Genomic DNA, 14,859 nt, shown 5'->3' on the forward strand with positions numbered 1-14,859 from the left:
TAAAAATCTTATCAATTCCCATCCCTATTCACGAGTAGAATTTATTTAAGCTTTATTTGTGGAGAATATTTACAGTAAATGTGAAGTTTGATTACAATATGATGCCTATGGCTTCATATGAGTTTGTTTAAAGTAAACATTCTGATTTTCTGTTTGACTTTTTCTAATGATGCTAAAATTTTATTTCTGTCCTACAGTTTTACTCCATGTTAAAACGTGTACGTGGTTCATCAAATTAAAGTGGAGCTAAGGAAGCTACAGCCTGACTCACGTGTTCATTCGACTGGAGTTAGGCTTACTGCTAAATTGTGTTAGACACACACAAGGAGACCAGAATACGCGTAAAACTCAGCCACTTTGCCTAATACGATCACATTCCCCGCGGCACCGGCGGACGTAGCGTGCAATAAAAACATCAACAAACAGAGATGAAGAAGAACTCCTTCCTAAAAATGGTTCTCCTTCAGTTGTATGGTGGTTCGAATAAACAACAGTTCTGTGGAAAGTTTGTAGAAAGAACATGGGAACACAACAAACTCATTCCAGTACCTCCGACAGAGACGTGCGGTGGAAGTGTGCAGCACTAAGAGATGCAGATGCTAGCTCAAGCCACAAAGTGCCTGCAGAAAAAGCAGGTAACCATGGCAGCAGCCATTCCTTATGACAACAAAGGGCCCCGGTGACAGGCCATCACAGATGCAGCGACATATTACATAGCAACAGATATGGTCCCCATCTATACCGTAGAAAAAAACGGGTTCATTAAGATGCTGCAAACGATAGACCCGAAGTATCAACTGCCCAGCAGCAAGCATTTAGCCAATTTTTTTCAGTTTGAAATTTTTGCACATTAATGACAGCCAAGTGGTGCCGTTTTTATTTCATTTTTTGTTTTTTTTTATTCTTGAACTGATTTGTTCACATAGGCCTAGACTACTTGGTAATCTCATTTGTCACTCTGTAAATTATTCTACATTCACTGGAAAAAAAATCTAAGTCTTACCACGTATATTTGTCTCATTTCTAGTCAAAATATCTCATTACACTTAACATAAGACACAACTGCCTAACAAGTACTATTTCAGCCAGATATAGGGACTTGTTTGAAGACAATACATCTGGAATATCTTGTTAAATGAAAAAGTCTTGAAAACAAATAGTTTTTTGACATTTGAAGAGGTTTTTAAGCTAATTTCAAGATCACTTTTATCTAAAAAGTCCTAAATATCACATCTTATTTCATCACTAGCCGATTTTCACTAGTTCCATTGGCAGATTTTTTTTTTGCTTATTTCAAGCAAAAACGTCTTTTATTTGCTGTTTTTCTTACTTATTTTTGGAGGGGCATTTTTTCCAGTGTTTTTATCAGAGTGTTTTTGTTTTGTTTTGTTTTACATATCTAATCGATTACACATGTGTGTGTTAAAAAGAAAAGAAAAGGCAAATTGTATGTCTGAAACTGAAAGTATTGTATTGTACTTTCAATAAAAATATTTGGGGGAAAAAAACCAAAAAACAAAACATCTTGTGCCGTATGGGACGAGTCGTTCTCACCAGCCTCTTCGTGCACGTTGCCATTCGTTCATTCTAATGAGTGGACTGTTTTCTAAAGGTCTGCACGATCCATTCCACTTTCCCATTTGGTAATTCTCAATTGTGTCAATAAAGAAAATATGTATTTAAATTTTGCCTTGGTCTGGTTTGTTTAGAGAAAAACAGAAAAAAAACAGGAAAAAAAAAAAAAAAAAAAAAATCGAAGTTTAAATCGAAAATCGTCCATTAGTTAGAAAGAGAAAAGAAAAAAAAAAAAACGAGATTTTATTTTTAGGCCAAATCGCCCAGCCCATTATCTTAACATCATTATATTACATTATTATTATTATTATTATTATTATTATTATTATTATTATTATTTATAATTTTTTATATTATTATTATATACACATTATCATTATATGCTTTACACATTAACATCATCATCTACATCTGTCTGCTGTAAAATAGCTCCTGATGCTCTTGTTTCTGACTGGTTCTCTGTCTGCGTGGCTGGCTATAAACACCACCTCAATGTTAACGTTTCAGACAGATTTACTCACATAGCTGCATTGTTTTTGGCTCAGCTGGGTGGACTGACTACACTCTCCACACTTTCTTAGCCCAAACCATGACCTCAGTCCTTCACGAAGCCAATGTTACTGCCACAGCTCTAACTCGAGCCAGCTTAGCTTCTTTTCAGCACCGAGCATCCCGAAGCCTCAACATGCACGAACAATGCGTACAAACACAAAGAGGTGCCTTCTCCCGCTCTCAAACCGGCATTTAATTCATTATTTCTTTAAAAATAAAACAGTTTTTAGAGGCTTTTTGCCTTTATTTGGAGAGAAAGATTGGAGAGTTGACAGGATATTGGGAAACAGAGGGAGGATGACATGCAGTAATTGGACCAGAGTTGGAATCATACCCAGGCCTGCTGCAGTTAAATGAAACCATTTCTGTCAACAAAGACAACATTTCCAAGTTGCTTTGTGAATGAAAGACTTTCTAACAGCTTTTAACTGAGATGTGCAGAGATCGCGGTTAAAGTGCGACACGTGATGCCGCCGCAGTCTTTATTTTGGCTCCTCTGCAGCACATTTCATCTGCTTTGTTACACAAAATCAGGGTGAATAATAAAGACTTTTGCTCGGTCCACCCGACTGCTCGCTCTGCGGTAAGAGGTGTTGGGCTGATACTCATCATGAGATCAAGGTTAAATCTCAGCTTTTAATTTGTCTGATAGCAACGTTTTCTATTTATTAAAGGGATAGTTCGCCTCTTTTGACATGAAGCTGTATGACATCCCATATCAACAACATCATTTATGAACATCTTCTTACCCCCTGCTGCGTCCTCTGAGCAGAGTTCCAGCCTCGCTTTGGCTGGGGTTTAAAAAATAAAGCGTTTTGCTTCTCAAAACAATATGCGTTCAAAAGAGTAATACATTTGCATCACAAAATCGTTCTCCAGGAAAAAGTCAGACCTCACAGTCGCTTGGCCCTATTTTCTCTCCCTTCGTATCACTGCCTGCTGTGCAGACCGAGCAGCAAACACCATAGCCTCGTTTCCACTATGCAGTCCGGTACGGGTCGGTTCGGAACGGTTCGCTTATTTCAGTGTTTCCACTACCACCAAAGCGTACCGGTCCCATGGAGCCCGTTACCATGGAGCCCGTTACCATGGAACCCGTTACCATGGAACCCGTTACCATGGAACCCGTTACCATGTCTGTAACCCTTCTGCTTGGGGTACCGAGCACACAGGACCGGTTCCAGGCTCTGCTCTCCGGTGTTGGTGAGGAGGCAAAAATGTCAGAGAGTGGTTTCAACCGGACCGCGAGCCGGTGTGGCATTCAGCTGAAGAAGCTTGGAGGTGGTTCCAAATTATGGATGTTGTTTGTTGTTTGTTGTTATTTGCTATTTACGCTTCGGCACGCACTCCGCCCACCCCTGAGGGTCCCCTTTGTACAGCAAGCTGACCCCAAAGTGACCCGTACCGTACTGCATAGTGGAAATGAGGCTCATGAAACAGGCGCGGCTGTCGGCAGGCGGCAGCAGGCAGTGATACGAAGGGAGAGAAAATAGGGCCAAGCGATTGTGAGCTCTGACTTTTTCCTGGAGAACGATTTTGTGATGCAAATGTATTACTCTTTTGAACGCATATTGTTTTGAGAAGCAAAACGCTTTATTTTTTAAGCCCCAGCCAACTAGCCGGACTACCTTCATCAACACCAAAACGAGGCTGGAACTCTGCTCACAGGACGCAGCAGGGGGTAAGAAGATGTTCATAAATGATGTTGCTAATATGGGATGTCATACAGCTTCATGTCAAAAGAGGCGGACTATCCCTTTAAGCATCTCAACTGATGTGAAACTGCGTTCCTTCTTCGCTGTGTAATTCATGGTTAAAATAAAAGCGGACCAGGCTGGTGGGGATGTTGGATTTATAAAAGAACACCACACTTACGCACAGCTTTGGGAGAAAGCATTCATACCTCGATGCATCTCACCTCACAACATAAGTGAAACAATTAGCTGCAACTTTCTGAGCAGAATACATTGAAAGGATGACTCAGATTTATGTCCGTTAGATGCATTTCCAGTAGACGCAGGTATTCTTTTTGCTAGCTTAACACTCAGCTGTCTGCAGCGGCCATCGTTGCTACCTGGATCTGCATTAGCTGCAGCTGGCCGGCTGACCTCATGGCCCAAATATCTGCTTCCAGGGTTCAAATTTAGGATTATTATTTCATTCAATTTCTGTGAGTGGATAAGATTAAACACTCAGATGGTTACAGATGCAGCGCAGTTACCCAGATCCACAGTTCCACAGATGGACTGATGCTGCAGCCCCTCACACAGAGAAGTGTTGTGTTTACTTGACACATGTGGAGCTCTAAATGATTCACATAAGCTCGGCTTTAACGATGGCAGAGACGTGAGTAAAAAGAAAAGCGGTACTTACTCGTCGTCTGGTGTTAGCTGCACTGGTTCATTAGTAAACTGTGTGTCGAAGTTTTCCAGACCGTACTGATCAGAGATTTGAGGTTTGAATGGTGGCGTCATCTCTTTCTTTTCCAGCTGAGGACAAACAGAGAAAAACACCAAATAAACGTGTCATTGTGTGTAAAAAAATATTCTTTTTTTTTTTTGACAGTACAGAAAGAAAAAAGACATCAGTTTCCCATTGCTTCGAAGCGTCTGCTTTAAAGTGAAGTACAAAATAAAAAAATTTAAAAAAAGGAAACAGGACAAAAAGAGAACCCCAACATAACTATCCCCCCCGACAACCCATGTCAGATGTAGTCACAGCAAACAACTTTATGGCAACATAAGTGAAAAATTGAAGTATGGTAAGACAAAAAAAAAAAATAATAATAATAATAAAAAATATACAAAATATAAAAAATTAAAATAATAATAATATTAATTAAAAGGATAAAGGACACGAGAAGAAAATAGATAAATAATAATAATAAAAATAAATAAAATAAAAATAGTAAAAAATAAAATAAAAATAATATAAAAACAATAAATAAATAAAAATAAATAATAATAACAATAAAATAAAAATGAATAAATAAAAATAAAAATAAAGAATTAAAAGGATAAGGGATAAGAGAAGAAAATAAATAGATAAATAATAATAATAATAATAAAAAATGAAAATAAAATAATAATATTAATTAAAAGGATAAAGGACAAGAGAAGAAAATAAATAGATAAAGTGTGTGTGTGTGTGTGTGGGGGGGTATTCTCTCTTTTCAACTGTTAAGAAGCGTCCTCGGCATCGTCAGGAGTAACATCAAAACTATTACTAATATAAGCCAGGAGTCGGTCCCAAGTTTTATGAAATGCTGTCAAAGATCCCTTCTGTGAGAACCTTAACTTCTGTGTAAAAACTATTCTTAAGTCACCACAGAGGAAAAACTAGCCCGCGTGTTGTTCTGTGGTCTAAGTTAGAAGGTGTGCCGGGCTCGTCATCCTGCTGCGGTACGAGTCCACCGAGGTGGAGGCGCCGCTCCCCCTTCATCAGGGTGGGGCTGACCTGCTTACATGTTCCTTCTCCATTCATTTCAATCTTATATGATTCATTTAAAGGCCCGACAACAAGAAAGACTCCTCAGATGCTTCTACAAGGAGAGAAAAGACCTCGTCGTAATGTTACATGTTCATGTTGTGCTGGAAACTTTCACAGGTGAACAGTGGGAACAAGCTTTTTGGCCTCAGCAGTAGTTTCCACCATCTGCTTTATTTGAAATGTCGGAACATCTGAAAACCCGACAGATTTTCAGTGGCAATGACGACAGAACTGTACGAGGGAGAGAAAAACAAGAGAGCGGAGAATGTTGAGGCAGCAGAATAATTGTGCCTGAGTGATTCAGCCAGGAGAGGTTTCGTCTGGTGCGTTTCCATGGTTTCACAGCAGCCCCTCATCCTGTTAAAAATGTGCAATGAGGACATTTTCTGGGAACACAATGAAGGCAGAAGCACCGCAGGTGCACGGGTTTGCTCCTCGTGTCGGTTTTTTGACGGCTTCCTCGAGTCTTTGGAAACCTTGTGGAGTCAGAGGAGGTCTGAAACGGAGGGAAACCCACGACGTCCGATGGTCGTTTCAGGATACGTTTTAGGAAATTTCTTTTTCTTGTTTTTTAGTTTGTTTTTTCAGTTCACAACAGGCACTTTGAGATCCCACAGTTTCATACTCACAGGCCCACATGTTGACTCAAGAATTAGATCAGGTTCAGAAAAAACGTCAAAGCAAAACTGCGATTTATCAGATTTCAACCCGACTTCCTCCGATTGTAATGAACCAGTAATTAATACTGTGCTGCGTGCCGTGTTTTTCTCACTTGTATTGTGTTCTCAATACTTCCAACTAGGGCGGGGCGATAATTTGATCTCGAATTGGGATCGCGATAAAATTTCTGATCGATCTCGATAATCTGCTTGTGACCTACATTCGATAGGCTATCACATGACACAAAATTAAACACAGCAACAGTATCAGCGGCTGCAGGTAGGACACGCCCACTTCCCCGCTGTGAGCAGCATGGCTGCAGAGGGAGAAGAGAAAGAAAATAAATAAATAAGTTGGGAAAAGGAGGAGAAAATGAGTGAAACTGGGGTCCAAGAAGGCGAGAACGAACATATCCACACCTGAAACCGAAGAAATTGTGGATAAAAAAGCACAAAAGACCTATTCCGATCAGACCGCCTGCAGGAGGTCCTGTGGGAATACTTCAGCAAATCATTTTCACATTTTTTGGGGCCGTCCCTCCGTGGCTCCCTTTTGGAGAGAGATTCTTGGGGTCCTGGAGACTGTTTTTAAAAGGAAAATGTTCTGTACCTATGGGATCTGGATGGACTTGAATACACGAAGCGGGACAAATTAGAGATGCGCGGATGACGTATTTTCCCATCCGCAACCGCTGCAAAAAATATATATCCGCCCGCTATCCATTTGCACAAACATTTTTTCACCGATTTTCAAAACCGAACCCGCCCGCCATCCGCCGATAGGTGTAGGTCTATTGAAGGTGCCTTGGCTATTTGTATCGGCTTTTTCAAACAGCGTAGTTCATTATATCTTGCCAATAAGTCCGCCTACTACTATGTAGTGGATAACATATACGCATTCACAAGTTTTGCAAATCACATACTGGTGTCATCCGAATTGATCACCTCGTGGAATTTGTCCCAAACGGCACTTTTCTTCTTTAGGTTTCGGTTTAAAGCTGCAGTCTGCAGGATTTGTTGTTGTCATACGTAAAGTTCTAATTTTTGGCATTTTAAGAGTTTACAAGATCTATCAGAACGCTTGAAGTTGAAAACGGTGACCTCTGTAGTCGCAAAATGCAAGAAATGCTTATTTTTTAACCGAAAAATAAAAAGTTATTCAACTTCCTGTCCCGCCCCATCAAAACACATGAGAACTCGTGCACGTCTACGTGCACGCCAGATGCGCGTACACGACTCCTCATTCATCAACTCACCTGTTATTTGCGATCATGGAAGACACAGTAAGTAGACTAGCCCGTAATGAAGTTCAATAGTCCAGATAAATAAGCGTGGGGACGAGCCTACCTTGTATCGCGCGTGCACAATCGGTGATTGACAGGCAGCAGAGCCCAGCTCGTAACCTGATTGGTTACCTTTTACCGGTCCGGTCTGCAATTTTGTAAACAAACCTGCTGGCTTTGGAGGGACCTAGCGGGACATATAGGGGACCCAGAGAACTCATTTTTTTTTTGTATTGGGGTATTTAATGTACTACTTTCAGAATCCCCGGACAGTTCCAGGCATTATGCTTGAAAAAGAGTTGCAGACTGCAGCTTTAAGATCACCCGTCTTAAGCCTCTCTCGCACTAACTTTGCTGCCGCTGCCATCTTTGATCTTTGTCATAATGTATGTTTTCGTTCGTTACCTTTGGAAAATTATGTGTTTTTTTTTGTTTGTTTTCTTCAGTGCTTCAACTGCAACCCGCCCGAATTGAATTGAAATACGATTTTTCGGCGTGTCATCCGCCCGATCCGCGGTTAATCCGCGGGCTCCGCGGATTCAACCGCCAACCGCGCATCTCTAGGACAAATACCTTTTGAGAGTGTTGTTAGTAGGGTGTAAAATATGGCGTGATTTGTGTGCCACCAGGTTGAGCGCGCAGTAACACTGATTTGAGGGCACAGATCTATCTGAAGGAACAATAATTTTAAACGTGTGCGTATGAATCTCAAACACACTCGCTCATAGGTGCTCGAACACGCGCTCAACTCTGACAAACTGCTTGCTAGCACGGCTCTGTGTCTGCGCTCGCAACCCAAAGTTGTATGTAAATGAGCTACGCCACCAGCCAATCACAGACCGATCAGACAGACCCGCCACCCCGGTAAAGCTGGAGAGTCAGACTACATTTAGGAGCAAACATACAAAACAAAGTTGGCCCCGGTATAACCTCGCTTCTGTAGCCTGGTGCCGTGTCACTAAAGGATTCGGTGCATATTCTGACATCAGAACAAGGAGATAACAGCGAGCCAGCTCAGAGGAGCCGCCATTATCTTTGCTGAGGATGAACTAATATTACTTCAGCAGCGGAGCCGAGGAGCGACTGAACCGACATCTAAAATGAGTGATGACGGATGAAGGTGGAGGCCACAAAGGATCGTCAGATACCAGCAGAGGCACAAAGCTTTGCAACAAGCAAACACGTCCCTCAGTGAGCCGTTAAACGTGAGAAACGACTTCATTACTCTGAGATGTGAAGAGCAGCGGGTGCTCCTGAAGCAGTTTCTGCTATCATTATTATTCACATAAAGGCTGCGTCACAGACTCATGTAAAAACAGCCGTGGATCAGTGGGCCGTCCGGTAACCGGAAGGTTGGAGGTTCGATTCCCACTCGAAAAAAATTGGTGAAACTTTTTTTGACAGCTGGAGGGGTCGAGCTGCCCTTGAGCAAGGCACCACACTCTGAGTGTGTGACCCTGTGCATGTGGATGGGTTAAATCTCATGTATGTGCACGACTATAAATCTGATCTTGATTCTTAAAGGCTGATTATTCTGTTATTTTAAGCAGAAACAGCTGATGATTCATGCAAAACCCACCAAGTTGGCATCAAAACCTTCTTTTTCTTCAGCAAGATTAAAGAAAAAGAAGGTTTTGTATGTGGTGGTTTCACATCAATCTTTTCTGAAGTACAATTTCCAAAATGCACATTGCTTTACTCGCTCCATCCATTGCGGTTTGTCAGAGTTCAGCTCCACGTTTTTACTGCACAAGCTGAAATATCCCACCCCCCCGTGCAGATCTGGAGCTCTCTGCGACCAGTTTAGGTTGCCGAACTGTAAACCTCAACTTTTCAGTCGCTGTGCTCACATTCAGGAGTCACCACAAAATGATGCGGCGTTAAAGTAGCTGCCATGGAGGAGTTATCCTGTCCTCAGCGTGTAATTATTACAAAGCTTCTGGCTGCGGTTTCTGTGCTTCATTAGCGTTATTGGTTCAAAGTGCTTTCTGAGAACAGCTGCAAACAAACAACAAACACAAAACAAGTCACTTTCTCTCTCTTTGCATCTCCCTCTTCCCCAGTTTTTCCATCTTTCCCTTGATTTGCTCATTTCTCTTTCAGCTTCTTCCCCTCTACCTCCCCACCTGTCAGTTTCACCCCCTCACATCCTGTCTGCTGCGCTCTCCTCTCTCGCCTGTGTCTATCCTACTCATTTTCAATTCTTTTATCTTCTCACATCCCTCTCCTCTCTCCTCCTACTCCCCCCCGTCTCTCTGATGTGTTGTCGGGCAGGCAGGAGCTGTGCGGTGGTAATGAAGTACACTGATGGCCTGGAATAAGCACATAAGCACAGCACCTTCACACACACGGAGACGGTGGCCCCCGAGGCCAGAGATGCACATGAAAGGGGTTAGAGATTATCAGGCTACACAGAGATGCCACAGACTCCCAGATGACAGCGCCTGCCAGAGTGTTGCATCGACAGCCCGATCTGACACACAACGAGCATGCTCGCACAAGTTTGAGTGGTACTCCAGAGGTCTATGAGCCCACCGCCACATAAACAAGCAGACGCACGCCAGAGAAGCCGAGAAGTTTCTGCTGCTGTGCAAATCTGTCAGAAATCTCCAACGTTTCAGTATCAGCATTTAAATAGTGCCTTCTGGAATCTGGGTACGATGCACCTCAAACCACCGGCTGAGACGTTTTGTACAGGCAGCTGTACGAAACTGCAGTGAAACAGCACAGGGAGCACGTAAACTCCCAAAACTGGTGGGCAGAGATTGGCAGAACTTTGGGGAAAGAGGTAGCCTGGGAATTCCCATGCTGCTTTGCGCTCGATTTCATTCTCACTGCAAAGTCAGCCTGGAAACCACCGCCCTTATTTTTGCTAGAGTTTGGGAACCAATCACAGAACAGGGGGGGGGGGGGGCAGCAAGACGATGACAACGTCTATGCGCTACACCGAAGCTTGTAGAGCGGACACAACGTTACCGTTCAATGCAGCCTTAGAAAGTGTTTCGGAGTAGATTCACCCTAGGGTCATTTGAACCGTGACATCCAGCCAAGTAGCCCACCCGAAGTTTTTCCGATATTGGCTGAACATCAGCTGAGTTACTGAGTAATAGCTTAGTACAAGCGCTAACGGACCCTGGCAGTATCTCCAAAATTACCACACTAAAATCACATGTCATGACACCAAACTTCTACAGTTGTACAAATATGGTCTGTACTCACAAAACGATGCATTTGGAAGTTTGTACATAGTCCAGGAGTTTATTATTATCATCAACACAAGCCTGATAGCTTTTCTGCTGCTAAAGCTTCGTTGACGTCACTTCTGGGAGCTTCAAAGTAAGATGAGGGTTGATCTACTACTGTAGACAACAAAGCAAGGCTGCTCAATTTCTCCATTATTAAAATAAATTCACAACTCTACAACATAAAAATTCATGTAGAATATAGCATATAGGCCTACTTTGTTGTCAGTTTAAGTAGCTTAGAGCGCAAGTTTACTTTTATTTTCCATTTTTTTCTTCTTCCTCGTCGAATTTCTGTCGTCATCTGGTATAAGTGATACAATTGGCTATGAATCGCGCGCAAAGCAGCATGGGAAGAACCTGACGTCATTTGATAGACATTCGTAGCGCCCAATAAACGGCTCTAGGCATTCGTAAACCACGCCTCAAATACGAGAAAATGCACACCTAGTTCCCAGACCACCATCTCATCGAGATCGTGGACGCGTCAGCCAGGCTAGGAAAGAGGGAGAGTTCTGTAAGAATGTGTGGAAGAAGCTACGGGACAGATACGTGAAGGCAAAGAAGAGGGCAGAGACTCCAAGTGGTGATGCCGGGAGCTTCAGACCTTCACCTCTTTTAACTGAATTAAAAAATTAAAATTATCCAGATTCTGCAGCAGTATCATTGATGACAGTATTCCTGCTCTTGACAGTGACATCGTTTTCTTCTCCACTTTCGTGGTTGTAGAGTAGTTAGCGGTAACCTTCACGTAGCAGCGACACCTCTGTGACGGAGAAAATTGCAACTACTGGCGCATCGACATATATAGCCGGCACGAAATCGTGACGTCATCAACACCGCTCGCGCTAGCAGACGCGGCAACCATGCTAGACGCTTTACGTGGCCTCGGCTAAACTCGACATCAAAGTGTAAGTGTAAGACATGTAGGTCTGTTTGAAGCAGAGATGGGACCAAGTCACACATGTGCAAGTCCCAAGTAATTTTTTCTTGGGCAAGTCAGCTCACCTTATTATTGAAATTTTACCTGCAGAATCTGATCTTAATAAAGTAAAAAGACAAAGATATAAGTAACTGTCAGTAAACATCATTGGCCAATGTGTCCAACCTGTCCACCTTGTATCATATCAAGCTAACGTTAGCTAACTACCGACTAGGCTAACAGGATAATATTAGCTAATTTGACAAGCACTTAGTGGTCAGAATGGATCTTCAAATGACGAACAAAGTTGGAAGTTGTCGTCTGGCTGTCTGAGATGTTGATGCCGCATGTCTTGCACTGAGCTGTTCGTCTTTTGCCGTCAAAATGGTGATTACGAAAGCCGAAGACAACGACTCTGTCCCGCTGACATGTTGATGCGTATCTGATATGAGTTTATTCTCTCCAATAAACACTAAGGTATGTAGAGAGGGCATGACTGATTGACAGGGTAGGGATCCAATCATGACGCCATTCTCAGCCTCAAGTCAAGTCAAGTGCCGAGTCTTTAACTTCCAAGTCCGAGTCAAGTCTCAAGTCTTTTATTTTTTGTCAAGTCAAGTCACAAGTCATCAAAACAGCGACTTGAGTCGACTCCAAGTCACAGTGACTCGAGTCCCCATCTCTGATTTGAAGAGAGCGACGCTTCCTACAGCTGAGAGCAGACGGCACACATCGTGAGCCGCAGTGGTTGAGCCAGCTCCAGAATCACAAAGCAGTTCAATCAGAGCAATAAAGTGTTCACCTCCGGTCTTTTCACAGCAATTTTACTCCAAGACACAAATGGAAACCGTCCACAGCTCCGTATGAAAGTGCATCACGGGCGGATCTGAACCGACGGGAGGCGGCGGCGGACAACACGGCAGCTGATGTGATTTAGAGGAGTAAAAGAAAAGTTCATCTCTTACAGTTTCTCACAGCAGTTACGCTCCGAGACACAAGCAACAAAACACCCCAAACTCCATAAAGTGTGTAACACGTTAAAGCTGGAGGTGGATTTCGCGGTTACCCTGGCAGCACTGAGACTCCAACGAGGAGTGCTGGGGTGGAGCGGCACACCTCAGCAGATTTAATTTCCCTAATCTGCGTCCTCAGTGGAAACGCAGCAGAACGAGGGCTGAATAAGCTGAAAAATGTAAAACTCTGCTCTTTAATTCCTGTCAGTTATCAACACATAAAACTGTATTTTTCCCATTGACCGACTTCCACATCACTTGATTGCTCAGAGCATTAAATGCTAAAAATAATCATCAGAAAAAAACTTAATCGTTTCATAAATTCTACCTTCTGTGTGAAAAATAAACATCTGCATAGTTTTGGTACAAACTGGAACAAACTACCAGCAGAACTGAAATCAGCTCCAACTGTGAGCACTTTTACATCCAGGTTAAAAACATTTCTCTTTCCGTGTGCTCATGGTTGAGTTCCTTTATATAATTTTAAAGCACAATGCTTTAAATACTAATTGTTTTATATTATTCTTTTTCCCCTTTTATTTGATTGCTTTTAACTGTGTTTTAATTTTTTATCTATTTTTTTTTCTCTTTAAATTGCTTGTTTTTATGCTGCTTGATGCTGTTCTTTTAAATGCCTTGTCTTTATGTAAAGCACATTGCTTTACATAAAGACAAGGCCTGTGGTATGAAATGCGCTATATAAATAAAGATGCAAGATAGATGCAAGCAAACTCCTGCAGGTCTATTACATATGTTCTGGACATGTCCAAGGCTGTCTCATTTCTGGCACTCTATTTTCAAGACTTTCTCTAAAGTCCTAGAAGAGCCATTGGATCCCTCGCCCTTTATTGCCCTATTTGGTGTTGCACCGCAATGTGTACGTCTCAGTAATTATAAGAGCAACATGTTGGCCTTTTGCACCTTGTTGGCCAGGAGACTCAGGCTGTGTTCGAAACCGCATACTCATCGATCGGACAGTATGCAAAGCGTTTACCCACAATGCATTTTGCTCCTGCCCGAGCTGAAATCAGCCGGCCTGAAGCTGATTTCGCTTAAGCTCTAAACTCTGTAAACTTTAGCAACATTTGAAACATTTTCAGGAGAGAAAGTAGTCGTTTAGATACCCAACGTGTTGAAAACCTGACAAAATACCGGCTATTTACTATTTTGTTCCCATGAATTCGGCGCTACTAAAGCTAGCCGCAGTGAGCAACGCACTTCTGGTTATTTTCACAAAATAAAATACCCGTTGCCTTTTATCATAGGGAAAGCCATTACCATACAATTGGTGCTTTTGTTTTGAAAACAGGAAGTGAACCTACCCTCGTTGTAGCTAGCTTGAAACTGCCGTTTTGACAGGAAATGACGATCGGCGACATCACGTTACGTTGCATCTTGGGTAGTTTGAGTATGAGTAGTAACCTCATGATGCATACCCAACATTTAGGAGAATCTAGTATGCATCCGGGAACTTAAAAAATAGTTAAAGTTAGTATGAGTAGTAGGAGAAGTATGCGGTTTCGAACACAGCCTTATATTGTTCACACCCTCTCCCCCCTACGCATTCTCATTGGGTCAAAGAGATTATGCAATATCTTCAACTAGGCAGAAGATCTAGTGAAGATCAGATTCTCTCCAAGGGTCTGCTCAGAGATTCTATGCAGTTTGGCAGCCTTTCTTGATATTTGTAGAAAAAAATGGAAGCAGAGAATGTAACCCCATAGACTTGTTTTGTGCTGTGTCTGTTTTTTTGTTTTTGTTTTGGTGCTGTCTTTTTGTGGGCTTTTTGGTTTGCGTGTCTCTCTGCACTGAAAAAAATCAAAGTCTTACCAAGTATATTTGTCTCATTTCTAGTCAAAATATCTCATTAGAATAGAATAGAATAGAATAGAACTACTTTATTCATCACAGCTGGGAAATTGTTTTGCAGTAGCAGCGTACAGACAGTAAAAATAAAAATAAGAATAAGAATAGAAATAAAATAAATAAAATAAAATAAAAATATATGTACATCAAAGTGCAACAATGCAGTTGTGCGGTTATGCAGTTATGGTATTGAGATACCATAGTGACACTTAACTATTATTGTACAGGGTGATGGCATGTGGCAGGAAAGATTTCCTG

General features: G+C 42.1%; 1 protein-coding gene across 3 annotated transcripts in view; it reads right to left on the reverse strand.

Annotated features, from left to right (window-relative positions):
• The window catches only part of prkcz (protein kinase C, zeta), a 181,553-nt gene that overhangs the window by 19,247 nt on the left and 147,447 nt on the right, over window positions 1–14,859 (reverse strand). For all 3 annotated transcript variants that reach the window (XM_075476008.1, XM_075476007.1, XM_075476009.1), the window contains one exon: window positions 4,501–4,616. In XM_075476008.1, the coding sequence (XP_075332123.1) occupies window positions 4,501–4,616 (116 nt within the window). The remainder of the gene's footprint in view (window positions 1–4,500; window positions 4,617–14,859) is intronic.

Source organism: Odontesthes bonariensis, chromosome 10 (genome assembly GCF_027942865.1).
Source record: "Odontesthes bonariensis isolate fOdoBon6 chromosome 10, fOdoBon6.hap1, whole genome shotgun sequence".
In the NCBI taxonomy this organism is placed as follows: Eukaryota; Metazoa; Chordata; class Actinopteri; order Atheriniformes; family Atherinopsidae; genus Odontesthes; species Odontesthes bonariensis.